Source organism: Crinia signifera, chromosome 7 (genome assembly GCF_055691185.1).
Source record: "Crinia signifera chromosome 7, ASM5569118v1, whole genome shotgun sequence".
In the NCBI taxonomy this organism is placed as follows: Eukaryota; Metazoa; Chordata; class Amphibia; order Anura; family Myobatrachidae; genus Crinia; species Crinia signifera.
This window is the reverse complement of record NC_139223.1, coordinates 149433807-149456226: the sequence shown is the minus strand read 5'-3', so window position 1 is coordinate 149456226 and position 22420 is coordinate 149433807. Positions and strand designations below refer to the sequence as shown.

The following is a 22420-nucleotide window of genomic DNA, read 5'->3' as shown; positions in this document are numbered from 1 at the left end:
GCTTCGGGCTCGGTGGCTCGCTGCGCTCGCCACACTTTATATTCTCAACTCCACGCCGACGTGTATAGTAGGGGTATGAAAAGGTCGGAGGACACGTACCGCCGCCCCTCACGCTCGCCACGCTTCGGGTTGGCGTCAATCGTGGGGTGACGTTCACAATGGGGGGGGGGCATATACAATGAGAAATGGTCCATATTGGCCCATTTCCCATTTTTTTCCTGATTACAATGTTAAAAATATTTTAACATTGAACCATATGGAAAAATCGGGTGCATCGCGTCGGTCGCGTCGCGTGCCATGTTAATGCACCCGACCGACGCGATGGACCCGATTTTGCCTTGGCCGGCAAAATGGACCTGATTTCAAAGGAAATCAGGTCCATCAGGGGTAATCGTGTACCTTAAGTTAAGGTGCACGATTACCCCCGATGGTGGCCGTTCTAGGAAACAAGTACCAAAAAATATTAGGTTCCTCCTTCATTAAAGAGTTAACATATCTTATTTTAAGTTCAAACTGCAGGCAGCTACTGTCAAACTGCATGAGATTGCATTATCTATTTATATTGCAAACACACAGGGCCACTGAGAGCAGACATGGGCCCAGGTACTGAGTGGGTGTGACATAATCCAGGGAAGCAAAGCAACACCCACTTTAAAAAAAAACAACACCCTGACCTGGAACATCCAACAAGCATGGGCCCTGGTAATTAGTACCTGCCTACCCCACTTCGCCAGAGGACCTGCAAACACATGGTACAAAATGGGCAAAGTGTAAGTGACATCCAATAAATAAAGTTCTGAGATGTTTTCAGTGTGGAAGAAGCTTCATGCAGCTGCAGGAGTCCCATTGTTCTATAAACATAATTTGTCTGATTTCCATTGTAAAACCATTTTGAAAGACATTATCTTGAAACACAATGATGAAATCATGAGTTACCGTAAATCATTCTGATTTACAGATATGGTGCATCATGTGTCAATCATAAAATACATCTACATACACTGCATATACAGTAAAATGCATGAAATGAACAACTGTACAGTACTCATGATAGAGAAAAGCATTTCTTAATAAAATGAGTCATGTGCGAGTAAAGATGTCTTCTGCCAGATCCGGCAATGGAATGGTCCTTATCTGTGTACCACTGTGAATATAAATGTACACAGATATAGCATTAGAGGTAATACAGGGGATCTCTACTTTACTTTTTGCTGAAATGTTCATATCATATGTGTATACATAGGGGTTTATTTACTAAAATGGGCATTCGATTGAATGTGGGATGTTGCTAGGGTTACCAACTCATCCCTTTAATTCGGGACATATATTAATTACACAGGTTCTGTGGCTGGCTTTCACCTGGTTTTAAACTGCCACACCTCAAGACTCCATTTCACCAGGTTTTAAACTGCCACAGAACCTGTGTAATTAATATGTTTCCCCAATTTAAGGGATGAGTTGGTAACCCTAGATTTTGCTATGGGCAACCAATCAGAATCTACTTATTTATTTAGCACCTTCTAGAATAATGTTGGGCAACAGGTGGCCCGCAGGCCACATGCAGCCTGTGAAGCGCTCATGACTGGCCCACCGCTCAAACCTGTAGCGCAATGACAAGCAGTCCGACTGGCTGAGCCGCTTGTCATTGTGGTACAGCAGTGCCAACCTGTGCTGCTGCTGCCGCCGCTGGGGAGGAGAGTATTTCCTCTCTCCTCCTGTCCAGTGATGTGAGTGACACGCTGGGTCTGGGCGGCAGATGGGGCGGGGCAGAGCCAAAGACCCAGTCCTGTGAGCTGCTGGGCTGTTTGCGAGGTAGTGCTGTGCTTCTTTGATTGATGAATGTGTGTTGGCTCCTCCACCTGCCCCCACACCGCACAGCACACAGGGAAGGGGAACTGCCATGCATCTGCCATGGAGGAAGTCAAGAGCCGGCGGGCGGAGAACGGAGGTTGAATCATGCTGTGGCAGTGGTGCGGGAAAGCAGGGCAGAGAGGCGGGACTTGGAGCCGTGGCAGTGGACTCAGAGGCCGGCGAAACTTCAAAGGCACAGACGCCACACAGGTCAATCATAAATATATTTCTGCTGTTTGCAGCCTGTGGTGTCCTCTGTTGTTATTATTATGCAGGGTGAGCAGGCCTGTCATGTCCTGGTATTATTATGAGGGGGGGGGGGGGAGGGTGCAGCCTGTGTTATCCTCTGTTTTTATTATTATGCAGGTAGAGCAGGCCTGCAATGTCCTGGTATTATTATGCAGGGGGTGGGGGGAGGGGAGTGCAGCCTGTGGTGTCCTCCTTATTATTATGCAGGGTGAGCAGGCCTGTGGTGTCCTGGTATTATTATGCAGGAGGTGGGGGGAGGGGGGATGCAGCCCGTGGTGTCCTCCTGTTGTTGTTATTATTATTATTATTATTATGCAGGGTGAGCAGGCATGTGGTGTCCTGGTATTATACAGAGGAGCAGCCTGTGGTATCCTGTTATTATACATGGGGAGCAGCCTGTGGTGTCCTCCTGTTGTTGTTGTTGTTGTTGTTGTTGTTGTTATTATATATGCAGGGTGAGCAGGCCTGTGGTGTCCTGGTATTATACAGGGGAGCAGCCTGTGGTATCCTGTTATTATACAGGGGGAGCAGCCTGTGGTGTGCTCCTATTGTTATTATTATGCAGGGGGAGCAGCCTGTGGTGTTATTTTATTATACAGGGAGAGCAGCCTGTGATGTTGTTATTGTTGTTGTTATTATTATTATTATTATACAAGGGGAGCAGACAACATTTGCTAGAGTATTACAATTGCTTTACTCCATGTACTTTTGAGAATATTCCACTGGGAACTCCTGTGTACAGACCTCTGCCACTTTTGCTTGAGACCTTGAACTTGAATTGATTTGTACATTTTCTATCAAGTTTGTTTTCCATCTGGGTGTGCTATAACACACCGACAGTCGGGATTCCGACAGTCATTAGCCTGGCGTTGGAATCCCGACTGCCGGGACTCGGCCAGTGGGGCGAGCACAACGAAGCCCCTTGCGGGCTCGCTACACTCGACACGCTGCGGGCACAGTGGCACATGGACTATTCTCCCACGAGAGAGAATGCCCCTGTTCGTTGTGATCCCAACTGAACTCCCATCTTTGAACCCCTTAAGATACTATACAGATGGAGCTCAGCCCATCTTTGCAGGGGCTGGCGGGTTATCGCCAGCCCCGCCATCCACTGGCTCCCACCAGGGGCGCGCATGCATGAGACGCTCGCGCGCCCCCTGGCAATGAAGCCTGCCTCTGGTCCCCGCCGCCTCCCCTGCCGTCGCCGCAGGTACTCCTCACCGCCCCGAGCGCCCCCCCTAACCCTGCCCTCTCCCTGAAGCAGAGACGGGCAGGGACATGCAGCGTCCCCGCTGAGAGACTGGGACGCGCGTGCGAGTGAGACGCACACACGTCCCAGTTCAGTGTAGCCGGCGTTCGCCAGCGGGGAGGGTCTGGCGAGCCCCAGCCAAGGATTGCAGGGGCTACATCTGTAACCCGGCCAACCTGAGCTATAGGTATAGTGGCAGCCATTGGAGGGGTGGTGGCACTAGTATAATGTATAATCATTTTGAAAGCTACTAATAAGGAATAAAGGTCAGTTAATCCAAATAAATTAGTATGTTAATATATAGACTTTACCATTGCTTCAAATTCCACTTGAGCATCAACCAAAGCCTTGGAAATCTGAGCAGCTTGTTGGAAATGTACATTATCTGTGACAAAACACACAACGAAATAAGTTTGCTGTCCACATCTTTAAAAGCTGGTTAAATATTTGACAGTTCATCCATAATGTATTAAGTAGAAATGATGGCTTTAACTACCTATTGATTAAAATGATGAGTATCCCTATAACACAAACACTTTTATGTACTACGGTAGATCAGAAACGAAGTAGTGTATTTATTGCTAATCAAACATTACTCACATATCTGCCTTTAGTGTTTGCATGTGAGATTGGTCTGTGATAGCACCTACCATCTGCTGTTCCGTGAATGAGTAAGTAATCTACTTTCCTGAAATTCTCTGCTCGGGACATCACAGTTGAATTCTGAAACAGGAAGGAGAAGTAATTCATTAGACGTGATTCCTGAGGCACAACTAATATAAAGAGCCTAATGTTTGGTGACGGCATTACCGGTTATGCAAGCCTACGCTCCAATTCATCTTCTCTAAAATGCAGATGAGAACGTGCTAATTTGTTCCACTGATAATAATCCAAATCACTAAGTATGACCAGCAGTGTGGAAGATAGCCATATTCCAAGCAAACTAATATTTGGGCTGGATATGGCCAAATGGACAATTTTATAAAGTAATATTTAAATGCCTGTACTCCACTCAATATTATCCTCTAAAGGGGCCTACATACGGGGAGATATGCTTAATCCCTCAGAACGCTCAGCAAGATGGCTCAGCACACAGTGCTGAGCGATCTGTCAGGTCTAGTGTTCTCTGGTGAAAACACTGGCCCTGATCTAGATTCACTAAATGATGTGGGGGCATTTTCTAAGCAATCTAGTGAGATCGCTTAGAAAATGCCCTGAATTCACGCCCCTGTGTAGGCCCATAAGTTCAGTATCTTTATTTCTAAAATTTCATTTAGATGACTTTTCATGGAAATATTACAGAGCTTTGCTACTAAAGACAATAACACTGAGCATTACCAAGTGCCAGTGGAGGATTGGGCTACCGGGAAAGTATAAAGTTCCCTCTCGTCCGGCCACATGCCCCCTCTGCTGAGCCTTATCACACCTCACATTGGGCCAGATGCACCAAGCTTCAAAAGTGATAAAATGGAGAGTGATAAACAGCCAGTCAATCAGCTCCTACCTGCCATGGCACAGACTGTGTTTGAAAGATGTCAGGCAGGAGCTGATTGACTGGTTGTTTGTCACTCTCCGTTTTATCACTTTTGAAGCTTAGTGCATCTGGCCCCCTGCCTGCTGGCTGCCTGATTCATGTCAGCCAGTGCCAACTGCCACTCTTCTCGATTATGTGTTCCACAGTGGTACATCAGTCATCTACTCCGGCTAGTGTGCCCTTCCAGGTGCTACTAGCTGAGAGCAGTGGCAGGCAGTGTAGAGAGGGACAAGGATGTCCATTTGGGTCAGGAGCTTTCACTGAGCTCAGTAGCTGCCTAGCTTAGTGGATAGAGTGTAGCACAGGCTCCATTCTCATCTGAGCTCTGCTATCTCCATGTGAGTGCTACATGCTTGTCCTGACACAGCATGACAGTGAGCAGCTGCTTTGCAGACCAGGATCCTGCTGATAACAGCCAACTTTGGGGCACTGTTTGATGGGGTGTGGTATAGGAGCCTGACAGTCGGGATCCCAACAGTCATTAGCCCGACGTTGGGATCCCGACTGCCTGGACTCAGACAGCAGGGGGGGAGCAAAACAAAACCCCTTGTGGGCTCGCTGTGCTTGCCACACTGCGGGCACAGTGGCTCGCTACGCTCGCCACCTATTCTATTCTCCCTCTATGGGAAAATAGTCGGTGGCCATCAGGTTCCCGAGTGTCAGGGTTTTAACAGTCGGGATCCCAACATCTGGCTAATGACTGTCGGGATCCCTACTGTTGGGACCCCATCCGGCACCCGTTTGATGATATGTGTAGCAGAGGACACATGACAATGAGGGGATAACCAGCCTTACTCCCTGGTCTCACAGTACAGTATAAACTCTAACTACCGCTTTGGCCTCCAGAACATTACCTACTCCCTGGCCTCCAGGACATACACTACCCATGGCCCCATGGATATACATTGGCAGTGGGTGTGGCTCCACTATTTAAATTTTGTACTGTTCTGCAGCCCCACCTAGGGATCCACCACTGATAATAATAATAATAATAATAATAATATACCTGATAATTGTGAAGGTTGTCTGATTTTGTTGGAAGGCCCATGTACCTCTCCGTGTAGATAGATGCTGTAATACAACACAATGGCCCTTATTCTGATCTGTGCGGAAATTCCCGCATTCTTACGGAGCGGTCCGCACGCCACGGTGTTTTGCCGCATGCGGCCATCGTCCGTAGAAACGCCCACGTGTCCTCCGCATTCGGACGGACTCACTCTTTAAGAACAGGGCGTGTTTACGGACGACATACAAAGCATGCGTGTGCGGGAGAAACACTCCGATTCGGCACGGTATTACAGAGTATTACAGTGTATGCTCGGGAATACCGCATCCGAACGGGAGCCAAGCGGTGCTACCGCACGTAAGCGGAGTATTTACGCCAAACAACCCACTATGAAGTATCTTCTGCAATACATCACATGACCCACTTATTATACATGTCTATTACACATGTGTATTGCTAGTATTAATATTCAGTCATGTCCATTGTTAGCAGTTTGAAAGTGTCTGACAAGTACAGCATATGTGGGTGTTTAGTACGGGTTCCTTGAAGCAGCAATGGTTTCAATTAAAGCACTGACAAGCGTCCTATTAGTGAGTAATGAGTAAAGGAGTCGATTCTATTGGGTTCAGGTGTTAATGGTTGTAGTCATTAGGCGTACGTTCGCCTACCGCATGAACGAGTGGTGTCCGCAAAGCAATAGTACACTTGTGGACACCGCACATTTCTGCCCTTTTTGATCGCGTGCATTCGGAGTGGTTTCCGAATGTACGCCCCCCAACATAAGTGTACTCCCCCGTGTCCGCCCATGTTTCCGCCCCGTTTTGCCCACTTTGAAACTACGCCCATGTGTCATTCCGCATGACGCCCATAATACGCCCCTATTTCCCGACTGATAGCGGTGAACAGTTTTGGACGGGATTTGGCCGAACTGGTACCGAGTCAAGGCGTGGCACATGCGCGTAGCGTTCTCCACGCATGCGCAGACGCCATAAAGACGCGATCCGTAAGTACGCGGTAAAGTCCGCGTCAATCTGAATAAGGGCCAATATGTGGTAAGAGACTATACATAAATTATGTTTGGAAGTAAACATGTAATGAAAATAAACCCTTCATAAAAAGCTAAATGATAACATCATGGACTGTGAGCGTGGCATGAATCCTTAGCTTCCATTATATGTATATACCAGATTCAATTTGAATATACTATTTTATGACAACTAACTTGGATCAGACTGCAACAAATTATGGGCGGTAATTCTAATCTTTTCGCATTGCTGCGAGATTGGCCCCTTCCCACTGGTTGTGGGATTGCGCATGTGCAGGTCTCCTTTGCAAATGGCTTCAGTGACTTGCATAGTCCCTGAGCCATTCACAGTTATCAGGGTGAGCCGGGGGGGAGGGGCATTGGAACGCCCCGCATTTTATGGGCATCCCCATGAAAAATGGGTGTTTCCATGGCTACGCGGGCAGGGCGTTACGTGGCCGGGGTGGGTGGCTGGCGTCTGCCCTGTCTTCGTTTTGGCAGTCACAAATAAAAGACGGAAACATGCGACGGGATGTGTCTTCATTACACATCCCGTCGCATGGCAGCGAAGGCAATCGGCGGCGGGGGGGGGGTGGATATTCGTCGGGGCGCTCTCTCTGGTGCTTGGTAAACATCATCTCATTAGCAAGGATAAAAACAATATAGACATATACAGTGCATTCTGTTGGGTTCCATGTTGACAATCTACAGCCACAACTGTGTCTAATTCCTTGGTGCATGTATATAGATACATACCATAATATTCCCAGTTTGAAACAGGAGCAACAGCAATCCCGCATTTAAATAGTCCTGTATTTTGACCCAGGACCATGGATGTTACATAGCCTCCATAAGACTAAAAGAAGAATAACAGTATTAGCAAGACATACATTTCAGATAACAATATTAATGGGTAGCACTTAAGGTGGATGCTCCTAGCCACATTACTAATTACTGCCACATGGAGAAGGCTCTGATGAGAGTAGAGCTGAAAGGGAAGAAAGGTACAGGAACAGGTGGCATTGACGTGGTGAGTAGGGAACCCTTAGTATATGTAGCCCTAAATAATAATATAATAATGATTATTTCTGCAAGATTGTTTAAGCTGTGATAGAGGCGGTGCTCTATGCTGCAGGAGGGAACCTCTTAGCACATATACAGTAAACATACATGCTGCCATGTATGTAATATATGTGCCGGCTGGGATTAGAATCTTTGAGTGTATCTAGGCAGGGCCGTAACTAGGGGGGGGCTGGGGGGTCACGCGCACCGGGCGCTGGAGGTGAGGGGCGCTGTGAGGTCCGGTGACAGGTGTGTGGACGCTGTAGCGGCATGTTACTTTGACTGTCTTCGTCCATCTCCTACTAGCGCCGCTGCAGGAAGCGCTGATGACTTCGAAAAGACTTGCCGGACGCTGATTGGCTGAATTCAGCCAATCAGCGTCCGGCAAGTCTTTTTGAAGTCATCAGCGCTTCCCGCCGCAGCCCTAGTAGGAGACGGACGAAGACAGTCAAAGTAAGATGCCCGGAGAGCCACACCAAGCTGTCCGCCGCCGCCCCACGTGACCCAGCCCGGACAGCAGCATGGGATGAGGAGGAGAAGGGCAGCAGCCGTGGCGGTGAGAGGACTGTGCGGGGAGGGGGGTCTCCGGCGCCAGGGACAAGGCGTCATTTGGTCCGGTCCCCCCTGTCAGCTGCTAACTAAGCACTGCAGCGTGGAATAAACGCTGTGCGCATGCGCACAGCGTCTATTCCCGCAGCCAGGGGGCTGGGGGCATGGCTAGAGGCTCACAGAGCCTCTGGGTCATGCCCCCATAGCGGCAAAATGGGGGCGTGGCCTCGCGGGAGAGCAGCAATTATAGGCCACGCCCCCAAATTAGGCCACACGCCCCCCCCCCCCCCCCCCCGAAAATTTCGGCAGCAGCATCACTATGGGGGGGGGTGCACCAAATGACTGCCTTGCCCCGGGCGCCGGAAACCCTAGTTTCGGCTCTGATCTAGGGCCACCCGGGATTTAGCATAAGGCTTCACACACTCTTTCTATGCCCACCCCAGATTCCCATTGGCTAGTTTCCACAGGATTCTGGGGCTGGGCTTATGAGTGTGTAAAAACCTATACTGCATCCCAGGCTCGCATACCACCAGATACATCCAGCACACCCAGGGCCAGATTAACCCAGTAATTGTTCCCAATTGGCTACAACTATATGAGGAATTTCCTAATGTCATCTTGCTGTAAATTTAGATGTTGTGGCCATTTGGCAACATCAGACTGACCCTTACCATCTGGTGGTGAAACTGGAGTACTGCAGCCATGAGGAAAAATATATATTTTTAAAGTATGAAGGCAATAGGACCAATAGAAGGTTAAGAGCCTCATGGGCATGAAAATATTTAAGGGCCTAATATGAGAAGTGGAGGAGATTAGGCCATTGCCATGTAGAACCTATACACTATAAAATGCAGCTCCATTCACTCCATTGTTAATCTGGCCCTGAGCGCTCCCAATCCCCCCATACTTGGTATGCTGCCGTGGTACAGACAAAACAGTCACCTAATGGAGCTGGAGGCACAGTACCTTACAAACCCAGTGACCTCAAACAGAAGGTCGATGTACAGCAGCAGCGGGTAGGTGCATTACAAACATAGCAGATCCGGCTAATCCCCTTACACAGGTCCTGGCAGGGCTGATGATCAGCGTCGTCTAGCACTCTTGGAAGTCGAGTCTGTCTCTCCTCCCAATCCCCTCCGTTTGTGTCCGTCTCCCCATGATTCCCCCACCTGGATGTCTCAATGCAGCTTCCTGCATACCAAGGTGAGATGGGGTTGATGCCGTCATTTGAGAGGGACACTGTCCTGTATGGTTTCCACAGCGGTTAACCACATAGGCTCTGCTGGGCTGGGTGGCCTATGCTTGGGGATTTTGGGGGATTCAGATGGTATTGTGGGGGAGCGGGAGAATGTTAGGTGGAGCAAGAGCCTCCTGCAGAATGCCATTTTTCGGAAAGTTTTTGGGGCCCTTGGGTAACTGCCTATTTAGCCCATTTGTTAAGACGGCCCTGGGTCTTCAGCTGTTGCTGATAGACAACATTTATTTATATGATCTTAATTCTATTTAGCAAAACATGTAAAAAAGGCCTCTGATGAAGTGATAAATGAGATTAACAATGTTTTACCCGTTTTACTGCATGTTATATAGTGAAAGGTAGTAAATCATTGTACTTTGTCCCGAGCAATAATGGGTTTATAAACCTGAGGAATTTGGTGTTACATTAGCATTTATTATTGAGAATGTTCAGGCTGGGGGGAATGTTCAGGCTGCATGTGAATATAATAATATGGACTAAACGAATCTAAAAGGAAAAATTATTCAACATAAATGTGACTATGGATTATTTAATGATTATTAATTGAAAATGATACCTCTTTTGCATCTGCAAGCCGGGTCTCACCTGGGATTTTGTACCCAGCTACAACCTGGGTGCGACCCGGCTTGCAAAACCCATTCACACTAGAGTCCCCACCCGGCATAATGCCGGGCGGGTGATGTCATCGGGAGGTGGGGTCGGGGAGGCGCTGGGAGATGAAAACATCCCAGGAAATGAAAACTCCCAGCGCCAGCTTTTGTACTGTAGTGAACAAGACCCAGGTCACATCGACCCCGGTTACCCGTTTACACTACACAGTAAACCAGGTTGAACACGTGTTCAACCATAGTCGCTACCTGGGTAGAAATGCCGGGTATCACGACATGGGTTATTTCTACAGGGAGAGTTTCCACCTGCCTAAAATCCCGAGTTTTGCGTGCTCCCGTGCAAAAACCCAGGATATTTAGGCTAGTGGAAAAGGGGTATGACTGTACAATCAGGAATTAGGGCATAAGCAGAAGTTGATAAAATAAAATATCAAGTAAATTTAATGATGCATAGGTTTTCTTATTTAATAGCCTTTACTACTACACTATGTGATTTGGGCCCGATTTCACCCGATTCAGATGGATCGGGCAGTGAAATCGGGCCAAATCGCATGTCTAGACACCCCATCCGAACCGATGCGCGGTACCGTGCGCATCGGATGGGAGTCAGGCGGCCGGACCAGCTGCACATCAGATTTGTTAAATCTTATGTGCCGCCTCCAGAAGGGGGACGCTGCGAGGCGGGCGGGGGATTCTGCAAAGCGGGCAGGGGGCGCTGCGAGGCGGGCAGGGGCAGCGGGAAGGGGACGCTGCGAGGCAGGAAGGAGCAGGGGATACAGAGGTGGTGGACGCACAGAGGCAGAACTCTGGGAGGCAATGGAGTCATCCGACGCCGGGCTCCTGCTCCCAAGGGGGCACCCCTCCTCCCCTGCCAGTTTAATTCACTTAATTAAAATCCATTAATATTTCTTCTGTGGCTGAATTTTGAAGTTCATGTGTTCTCTATATATAAGGTTGTGTGTGGGTGTGTGTGTGTGTGTGGGGGGGGGGGGGGGGGGGGGGCACCAATATACATCATCTTGCCTCCGGGCAGCTGGGACGAGGTTACACCACTGTGGATGCAAGTGAAAAGAATGGAGAGCCGGGCAGGAGGAGCAGCAAAAAAAAAAGCCCATACAAATGCACAGTAACAAGTCTGATGTAGCATTAGAGCCCATCATATATAGTAGTACAGTGTCTGTACTGTAATACAGCAGACATACCTGTACAGGACCAGAGATCACAGTAAGGCAACAGATGTAGCAGTACAGACTGCTTTTTTTTTTTCTTTACCAATATGGACACCTAAGACATACCAAACCTTTCTCTTTTCGGGGGGGGGGTTTACAAATTGCCCATGAAAATCCGCTTACACATTTTATAGCTTTTAATAGATATAGGATACTATATATGATTATGGCTTTTCCGGGCTAATTGGATAGTCCTAAATTACACTTGCCCACTGTAAATTACCCACCCATAGTCTGACAATATTTTTCTATTGGTTCAAATAAAAATACATGATGTGAAATCTATACAGATCTACATTGTACTGTAAGAGATCTCTCTTGTAAAACTGATTGTCGTCTTTGAAGTCTCTTCATCTTGCCAAGTTCAAAGTCATCTTTCAGCAGCTGTTATATATCCTGGGTGCTGCTAACAATAGTCACCCTAAATACCAGCACAGTCCAAGGTGCAGTTTATTGCTGACATTTACGTGACCTCTGTTAGCCGGGATAAACAGGTAAATAAAACAGCTCAGGTCTCAATGTTCTTCACTGTATAAGACACATTTTACAGCCTATGAAACTGTTGCTATCAATGAAAACATAACTAAGGTATGAACGAAGCAGAATTCAACGCATGCTTATCGGCGGAGCATCACTTGTATGTAATCTCTAGATGGTCACTTTTATGTTTTATCTGCTTTCTTTTCTGAACAGATGATAAGCAGCAGAAACTATGCAGTTTAACCATCACTAATGCTGGGTACACAATATGTGATGCCTGTACCCAGAGGACGGGACCTGACGGGGAGCTGGCATCTGCACTTGCTGATGATGACAGTGATGGAGCAGAGTAGGGGCTATGCTTCTGTCGTACTGCATGTACCAGTGGCGTAAGTTCATCCCAATTGCCCGGAGACAAGATAAAGTTTGGTGCCCCCCCGACACACACACCACCTTATATAAATATATGTGTGTATGTATGTTACATATATTATGTTTAAAATAAAGAAAGTCTGACATCTATGGTCCTGCTAGGAGGGGGGGTCAACCACATAAGCGATATCAACAGCTTTGAATAAACTGATTGCAGGGGAGGAGAGGTGCCCCCTTGGGAGCAGGAGCCCGGCGGCAGATGACTCCATTGCCTCCAAGAGTTACGCCTCTGGCATGTACTGTGTCATACTGCATGTACAAACAACAGAGGATATTGCTGCTCACTGTCCGCACCATGAGCATACACACTTCACACTATGAACATTTTGCCGTTCCGACCTGTCGGAATTGGCAAAATCATTCAAAATATCATCTAGTGTTTACCCAGCTTAGGACAGAGTCTATTAGGGGTTTACTGACAAAGCAGCAGGTTGTAAAACACAAGGCCTCTGAGTATGTTAATGCCCAATATTTAAATGGGCAAAGCATTTACAAGCTACACACAACTAGTTAAAGCATTTCCCTTTTAAATATCTGCATAAACACTCTGAGAAGTGGCAGGTTTTATAACCCGATGACAAAAGGGAGCTGAGCAGTGACGATTTTAGTAAAAGTCAAAGAATAAACACCATCAAAACACTTTCTTGGCTTACTGGTAAGGCCCATACACACTGGGCGACTTTCAGCTCAAAGTCGCCCAGTGTGTATGCCCCAGCGATGAGCGGTGAGAGCTGCTGCACGCTCCCGCATCATCGCTGGGAAAGCCGCTCAACTATGAACTATGATTGAACTAGAATCAGGCCCAATGAGCATCATCGGGAGTCCAGGTCCACCACTTCACAGGCAGCTGGGTGGTGGGTATGGATGGGTTCTGATCCAGCAATCCTCATCCTATTTTCCTGGGAAAAGGCCTTAGGGGCCCATTTATCATTGATCGCATTTACAATGCGTTCTGGGCGGAATATTACCGCCGGTAGGATCGCATTGTAAAATGCGATCCTACCGGTGGGATGTTTCATCCCCTGCTTGTAGGGACAGGGGTCCGAAAGGAGCCCGTCCCTGTGATGTGCTGAGCTGGATGCCGGGAGGTATGCGCATGTGTGGCCTGACCAACCGCCAACCCCTCCGACCGCACTGCCCCAGCAGCAGTGCGGTGTGTAGCTCATAGGCTGAATGGGCTACCGCCATCTCAGAATGGGGGTAGCCTTCGCATCCCTCATAGAAACCTATGGGGGAGGCAGCGGTGGTACAAGAGGGATCTCAGCAGGGATCGGAGATTCCTGCTACGGTCCTCCTGATACATTCAGGGCATATTTAATATTTAGCCACAAATATTAATTGATAAATGCGGACCCCTTAATCTTAGCTCTATAGCACTAATATGGGAGTAGAACAATGTAAGAACAGCAACTCCATATTTTTCTCTGCTTTGGGCCACCCCTTCTTATCCAATCTTATATGTCCCTCAAAAGACCTTTATGGAGTCTGGACAACTGTTGCATTTTGCAGATATGTAAACAGTTTATGAAGCATTTGACAAACAATAGTTTTCCAACAAGACATCATAACCCGAGAATCAGGAATTCAATGATGTACATGTATCTATGACACTGTCATGTAATAACTGTAAACATGAAATATACACCTACACATTAGCAATGAAGAGCACACAGACGTGTAAAGTGCATGCTTCATGACACAAGTAATCCTTTAACCAGCTGACATAAAAACATTAACTAACTTAGATTTCACGTCTCTACTTACATCCTCTCCAGCCATTAAAGATGGCAAAACAAATAACATAATGCTGTTTGGAAGACCGGAACTCGTAGACACCCAGCAACATTATAATGCAAAAACAGTAACAACGTAAGAGATAGATCAGATACACTGGTAGATCCAGACTGATGCAACTTCCCATTAAAAGTGATGTCTCACATAGGTGTCTATGTACTAATCCTTTGAGAGATAAAGCATACTCATGTTTGTGCGATAGTTCCAGGATGATTGAGCCCGGAGCTGATGTCACACACACTCCATCAAAACACCTGGGTATACCTGCGTATTTCCTGACATTCACAGAAAACAGATGGTTACTACCCACAAATGCCAGCTTCCTGTCTATCAACTTGCGCACAGCCAGCGATCAAAAAAACAGATTGCAAGCGCATTTGCTTGATAATTGTCCGCATTGCGAATTCGCACAACAGCGTTCAAGACTGAATAACCCCCTATGGTTTAGTGTGTGGGGCCAGATGCACTAAGCTTCAAAAGTGATAAAATGGAGAGTGATAAACAGCCAGCCAATCAGCTACTACCTGCCATGTCGCAGACTGTGTTTGAATAATGTCAGGCAGGAGCTGATTGGCTGGCTGTTTATCACTCTCCATTTTATCACTTTTGAAGCTTAGTGCATCTGGCCCATGGTCTTTTATGGTGCTGTTGATACGGCACCAGCAAACAATTTATAATACATTGCTATTTTTGCCTATCCAGACCGAGAACGGTATCTGGACAGCGTTGGGCAAATACTGTGGTCAAACCTGCACCCTTAATTATACCTAATTAACCAACAAGCACACTGTCCTTATAACTGAGCAGAGTTGTTCTACAATCATGTTGGGATGAATTAAGCGATACATTACATGTATGACTGAATAAATATCCTCATTGATATATAAAAATAAAAAAAGAGGAGCAAACTAAACCACACACGGCTTCCCGCACGTGCTGTTTTTTAACACGCACTACCATCACTTGTCTTTGTTACATATATGTGTTTTTCTTTTAATATTTCGCTGTTTTATGATAATTAATAAAAGTTATATTTTATGTCTAATTTCTCGTATTGGTGCACGACACTAAGACAAATTTTTTCCTATCCTGTCCACGCCTGCGTTTTTTTCCTGACACTCAAACGCCGTCCGTCTGTCAATCACCTTGCATACAGCCAGTGAAAATAGAAGAAGAAGGAGAACTAACCAAGGTTAGTATGGTGCGCCTACCAGGAGTTGTTTAATCAAGACAGCAGCTGGTTAAGGGAGTAGTCAGCTCCCAAATAAGGAACAAAAATGAATAAATAAAGTGGAGCAGCGCTGATTTTACAATGTAACAATATTTAATATACACAATGTTAAAAACAATAATGTAAATTACACATTAACCCCTTCCCGACATTTGACGTACATTTACGTCATGGTCGGGAAGTACTTCCCGACACATGGCATAAATGTACGTCATGGATTTAAACTGTCACCGCGTCTATAGACGCGGTGACAGTTTGGAGATGTCTGCTGTCCCTGACAGCAGACATACCCCCTCGCCGCCCGGGGGGCGCAGGGATGCCCCCCCGGTCGGCGATCGCTGTGATTGGCTGTTCAAATGTGAACAGCCAATCACAGCTATTTCTGTGTTACCGGCGGCTATGCCGCTCGGTAACACAGAAAACGGTGGTGATCGGTGCAGCACCGATCACCACCGATCCGCGGACACCCCCTCCCTCCCACCCGGCAGCACTATGTGCTTACCCGGCACCCGGCAGCCGCTCTCCTCCCTCTGTTATCTGTTATGCGCCGCAGCGCTGCCTCCCCCCTCCCTCCCCCCGCCAGCAGCAGCAGCAGCACTAGGGACAGGGTACAAATCAAAAAAATAAAATGAAATGATATTATATATATATATATATATATATATGTGTGTGTATGTGTGTATATACACACACACACACATATATATATATATATATATATATATATATGTGTGTGTGTATGTGTGTATATACACACACACATATCGATATATATATATATATATATATATGTGTGTATATACACATATATATATATATATATGTGTGTATATACATATATATATATATATATATATATATATATATATATATATATACAGATAGATATTCCCGACCGAAGACGTATATATACGTCATGGTCGGGAGGTACTTCCCGACCGAAGACGTATATATACGTCATGGTTTTAAACTGTCACCGCGTCCATAGACGCGGTGACAGTTTGGAGATGTCTGCTGTCCCTGAGCCCCGGTCGGCGATCGCTGCGATTGGCTGTTCAAATGTGAACAGCCAATTGCAGCGTTTTCTGTGTTACCGGCGGCTAAGCCGCTCGGTAACACAGTGATCGGTGGTGATCGGTGCTGTTAAGTACAGCACCGATCACCACCGATCGCCAGCCCCCCCCCCTCCCACCCGGCAGTCCAAACTCCCACCCACCCGGCTGCCGCAGCGCCAGCACCCCTCCCACCCCCCCACCAGCCGCAGCGCCAGACCCCCTCCAAAATCTGGTGAGCAAAATGGGGTCACATGTGGGGGGGTTCCACTGTATTGGTGCTTCCGGGGTCTTGCTAATGCGACATAGCACCCACCATTCATTCCACCACCAAATATCACTCCTTCCCTTCTGAGTCCTGCCATGCACCCAACTGGTATTTTTTGGTCACATGTGAGGCATTGCCATACTCGGGAGAAATTGGGGCACAGATTTTGGCGTGCTTTGTCTCCTTCATTCCTTGTGAAAATGAAAAACTTTGAGCCAGAACTGCATTTTTGTGTAAAAAAGTACATTTTTTTACACAAAAATGCAGATCTGGCTCAAAATTTTTCATTTTCACAAGGAATGAAGGAGACAAAGCACCCCAAAATCTGTGCCCCAATTTCTCCCGAGTATGGCAATGCCTCACATGTGACCAAAAAATACCAGTTGGGTGCATGGCAGGACTCAGAAGGGAAGGAGTGATATTTGGATTTTGCAGCACAGATTCTGGTTGAATGACCCCTGAAGCACCCATACAGTGGAACCCCCCCACAAGTGACCCCATTTTGCAAACTACACCCTTCAGGGAATTCATCTAGGGGTATAGTGTACATTTCAAACCCCCAGGGGTTTCACCAATTTTGATACAACTGAGCTGTGAAAATGAAAAATTAATTTTTTTCATTTGCACAGCCCAGTTGTATCAAAATTGGTGAAACCCCTGGGGGTTTGAAATGTACACTATACCCCTAGATGAATTCCCTGAAGGGTGTAGTTTGCAAAATGGGGTCACTTGTGGGGGAGGTTCCTAACTTTTAGCATCTTATGGTGCCTAGAAACCTACATGGTGCCTAAAAAATAATCTCATAAAAAGGAGGCTCCAAAATCAAGTAGGTGCTCCTTCTATTATGAAGCCTGTGGTTTGGTCACCGTGCACACTAGGGCCACATATAGGACATTTATGAAAACCAAAGAATTGGGGGAATCAATTTTTAGTCACATTTCTCTAGTAAAATCTACTGTGTTCCTTAGAAAAATGTATTAAAATTGCAAATCTGCAAAAAAAATGAAATTTTGAAATTTCACCTACACTTTGTTTTAATTCCTGTGAAACACCTAAAGGGTTAACAAACTTCCAAAATGCTGTTTTGAATACTGTGAGGGGTGCAGTTTTTGAAATGGCATCATTTATGGGGGTGTCTCACATACAAGTCCCTCAAAGTCACATCAGAACTGAACTGGTCCCTAAAAAAATCAGTGTTTGAAATTTTCTTGAAAATTTGAGAATTTGCTATTCATATTTTACGCCTCCTAGTGTCCAAAAAAATTAAAAGGAAGTTGAAATAATGATGGCAACATAAAGTATACATATGGTCTATGTTAGTTATTAACTATTTTGAGTGGTAAGATTATTTGTCTCACAAGCAGAAAATTTAACATTTTGCAAATTGCTAAATTTTCCATTTTTTTCCGACATTTTGGTATTTTTCACAAAAAAACACAGACTGTATCGACCCAAATTTACCACTAATTTGAAGTACAATGTGTCACGAAAAAACAATCTCAAAATCACTGGGATAAGTAAAAGCAAAAAAAAGTTATCCCCACTTAAGTGATACATGTCAGATTTGAAAAAAAGGGCTCTGTCAGGAACGCAAAAACTGGCTCTGTCAGGAAGGGGTTAAAAAGAACCATATGGTATAAAAGAATGCTTGAATGGACCCAATTGTATAGTCACCAATTTCAAGGGTATTTTGGATCTGCTCTGATCCTGAGAAGGAGGTGTAGGGTTGTCCTTATTGGCCACTTGGTGGTATCCTGAAGCTGTTGTGAAGGACTACAACCGATGGCATAGATGGAATTAGTCTAATTGGGAGTCCCACTGCTGCGAGTGGTCAGGTATCCAACGATGTTTTGTGGCATAGGACTTCCAAGATTGTGGGCATCCGATCAGGAGAATTAAGCAGGTGGGGCAGTCTTTTGGTGTAAAAGGAGTGAGTCCTTGAAGCAATGGGGGTCCAGACAAGTAATGCACCAACGCGTTTCGCAGTGCTGCTGACTGCTTTGTCAAGGTCATTTACATTATTGTTTTTAACATTGTGTATATTAAATATTGTTACATTGTAAAATCAGCGCTGCTTCCCTTTATTTAGTGAAAATAGAAGACACTGGATCGTATAGCAGGGAGACCTCGCGCATACATGCTAAGATCTGTGCGCATGCGCAGCTGTTCCATATTTGCTCAGGCCCAAATCTTCTCAATAAAGCAAAACTATTAGAATTTATGCATAAACAATACAAGCCAAAATGTTATGGCGATCATCAGTCCCATAGAAATCAGAGTAATCCAGGAGATAATTATAAATCAGATACATACCATTATCATAGCCTAGATACATTTTATGTTCCAAAATAATATACCATTACAGATTGTTTATGACATATTGTGGGAAATGTACTAAAATGGGAGTTTTATTTTAGATGGGATGTTGCTTTGGGCAACCAATCAGATACTATCTACTATCTTCTAGAAGATAAATAAGTAGATTCATTCTGATTGGTTGCCCATAGCAACATCCCATGTGAAATAGAGCACTTATCTTAGTAAATTTCTCCCATTGTTGAAATATGCAATAGGACAAAACTATTGAAAAATGCAAACAGATAAGAGGTATTATACTCACCCAACCCCATATTGCAATCCGATGTTCATCAATGAATCCCATTTCAATGAATTGTCTAAAATGAGACAAGCATAATTATGTGCTATGGTAAGAGAACCTTCATTTTATCATGGGCCTCGTTATGCCTGATTGTTCTGGATAAATTGTATATTGCCTACATTAAATTGCATTGATGAGTGTCAAACAGATTTAACATACAGTACAAATAAATATATGTTTTTATGTAATGGTTGAAGAACATACAGTGGAAGGACAGCAGAGGTGAGAATCATTCATCGTCTTAGGCAACAAAGAACTAAAGCAAATACAATCTGGTGACTACTTTTGGGTTTATTTTCTATTTTAAACGTGCACTCTCTAAGCTTTACAAGTGGTTTGTGCACATTGTAATGTGATATGAGGCCTTATTCTGGTTCACACGCAGTGATGCGAGATTCGCAGCTCGGCATGTGATTTTAGCGCTGCTTGTCCCCCCCCTTGCTCGACAAATTTGCCCATACGTCTGTGTATGGATGTTCTGCCTAAATATCCATGGTACTTGTGTACAATCACGGCTCCCACAATGTGCATCGTACAGGGAAAAATGTGATGCAATGTAATTTTTCACAGAAATTATGGACATGAGTTGAAATCATGTAAAATGCACCCCAAATGTCATTTTTCACACTGTACCACCCCCACTATCAACGCCAACCCAAAGCATGGCGAGCGCAGCGGTATGCGTCCTACGACCTTTTCATACCCCCACTATCCACGTTGGCGTGGAGTTGAGAATAGAAAGTGTGGCGAGCCCGAAGCGTGGCGAGTGGACACGGATACCTGTGAAGCCCGCGAGGGGACACGGACACCTGTGAAGGTATCCGCGTCCCCTCGCGGGGCTCGCTACGCTTCGGGCTCGGTGGCTCGCTGCGCTCGCCACTCTTTCTATTCTCAACTCCACGCTGACGTGGATAGTGGGGGTATGAAAAGGTCGTAGGACGCGTACCGCCGTGTCACCACACTTGCAGCTCCTCAGTTCGGGTTTTGCCGGTTTGTTTTTTATTAACTCCCTGGGTGCCTACTTGGACCGAAGAGGACTGATCTAACCCAGATGGATCTTAAGTATACTATAATTGTTTTCATGGGTACCCAGTGGCATAAGTTCGTTCCAGTTGCCCGGAGGCAGGATATATATTGGTTCCCCCCTTACACACACACACATATACACAACACAATAAAACCTTATATAAAATATATATTTCTGTTAAGAAATATAGATAGATAACACATATATTTCTCAGAACTCTATAACTGATTTATACTTGCATGGGGAGGAGAGGTGCCCCCTTGGGAGCAGGAGCCCGGCGGCAGATGACTCCATTGCCTCCCAGAGTTCTGCCTCTGTGGGTACCCATTTGGATTTTCTACTGGAGAAGAGGACCGAAGCTACGGGATCAAGGCAAGTAAGTACAGTATGGATGGATTGTGTAATAAATTTGTACTTTATTTTGTGTGTGTGGGTCACTTCTTTCGGCATTGGTTATGTAGGGCAGGATGTATTAAAATACATCTCCGCCCTTCGCACCCCCCCCCCCTGCGACGCCAGCGCATATGTGCTAACATATGCAGCTGGCATCGCGGTGCGGTGACGGAGCCCCCCCGCGATACCTGTACTCTGGTGTGCGGGGGTTCTCCATCACCTCCCTGCTGCCTGGCTCTCCCCTCACGCCGGGGACAGCTAAGCAGGCTGTCCCCGGCGCCTCCTCCTCCCCCCTGCAGCCGGAAGGATGTCCGGCTGCTTCAGAAGGGGGAGGAGGGGTTTACCTTCCGGGGTCCAGGAGGACCCTTCAGGAAGGTAAACCAGAGGGGGGGTCGGCGAGGCGGCGGGCTTGCGTCGGCGGCGGCGGGCGCCGAAAAGAAGCCCATAGGCTTCTATAGGGTATCGCCACCCAAAGGTGGCGATACCCTTCAATGCGGTATCATATTTGATACATTGGAAAATGGGGTAAAACCGGGGTTTTACCGCATTTTCCGTTTGATACATCTCGCCCGTAGTCCCATTACTGTCCTACATGCTGGGACTTGTGGTTCTCCAAGTCCCAGCATGTGGGGGAGGCTTGCTGGGCCTTGCAGTTTTATTACAAAACCAAATATCTTGTTTTTACACTTTGTTAACTATTTTATTACCATCAGTCTGGCATCCACCTCCCAGGGGTGCTGGGGAAGGTGCCCTGGAGGGGAGGGACCACTTTATTGGAGGAGTCCCCACTCCCCTAGGGACCTGATCAGGGATGGCCAGCCAGGGGGTTATGTTTTGGCCAGGGGAATTTATATAAAAAGTTGTGGCATGACACCATGGTTGTTGAAACCCGGTGCAGGCTATAAAAATAGGGGGGACCCCTATTTTTTGTCCCCTGTAATTTTGTAACCAGGAAAGGTCCAAGAGCTGGTTTCTCAATTACAGGGCTACCATATTTGATTTTTTTCCCCGGTATTTGGGAAACCAGCACTGGCTCAAAGAGCCCAGGGCTGGCTATACTCATTATTTATTCTATTTATTTACAGAGAGAAGCCTGCGCTGAGCTGACTGATCCATACAGGTTTCATGCTTGTCTGTATTTGGCTGCCGGGGAAACTCGGCAGCCAAATACTAATCACTTCCCCATTGGAAAATATGAATCATGGGAATACGGCAGTTTAGTAAATTAGCTGTATTCTCAGTTCATATTTTCGACTCATTCCTGGTCATTCATAATCAGCCGTAATCGGGGATGTTAGTAAATTGTCCCTATGGCAAGAGGCACAGGGCCAGATATACTAAGCTTGAAAAGTAATTAAATGGAGAGTGATGAAGTTCCAGCCAATCAGCTTCTAACTGCTATGTTGTAGGCTGTGTTTGAGAAATTACAGTTAGGAACTGAGATTGAGAAAGATTGTCAATTTAAGGC

General features: G+C 46.2%; 1 protein-coding gene across 1 annotated transcript in view; it reads right to left on the bottom strand.

Moving 5' to 3' along the window:
- Window positions 1–315: 315 nt before the first annotated feature.
- Window positions 316–22420, bottom strand: part of FAP (fibroblast activation protein alpha) — a 160500-nt gene continuing 138395 nt past the window's right edge. Inside the window, exons 21-26 of the mRNA XM_083155040.1 lie at window positions 19494–19548; window positions 7670–7769; window positions 5890–5954; window positions 4000–4072; window positions 3661–3734; window positions 316–1144 (exon numbers count right to left, since the gene is read on the bottom strand). Of these exons, the coding sequence (XP_083011166.1) occupies window positions 1046–1144; window positions 3661–3734; window positions 4000–4072; window positions 5890–5954; window positions 7670–7769; window positions 19494–19548 (466 nt within the window). The 3' untranslated portion in view covers window positions 316–1045. The remainder of the gene's footprint in view (window positions 1145–3660; window positions 3735–3999; window positions 4073–5889; window positions 5955–7669; window positions 7770–19493; window positions 19549–22420) is intronic.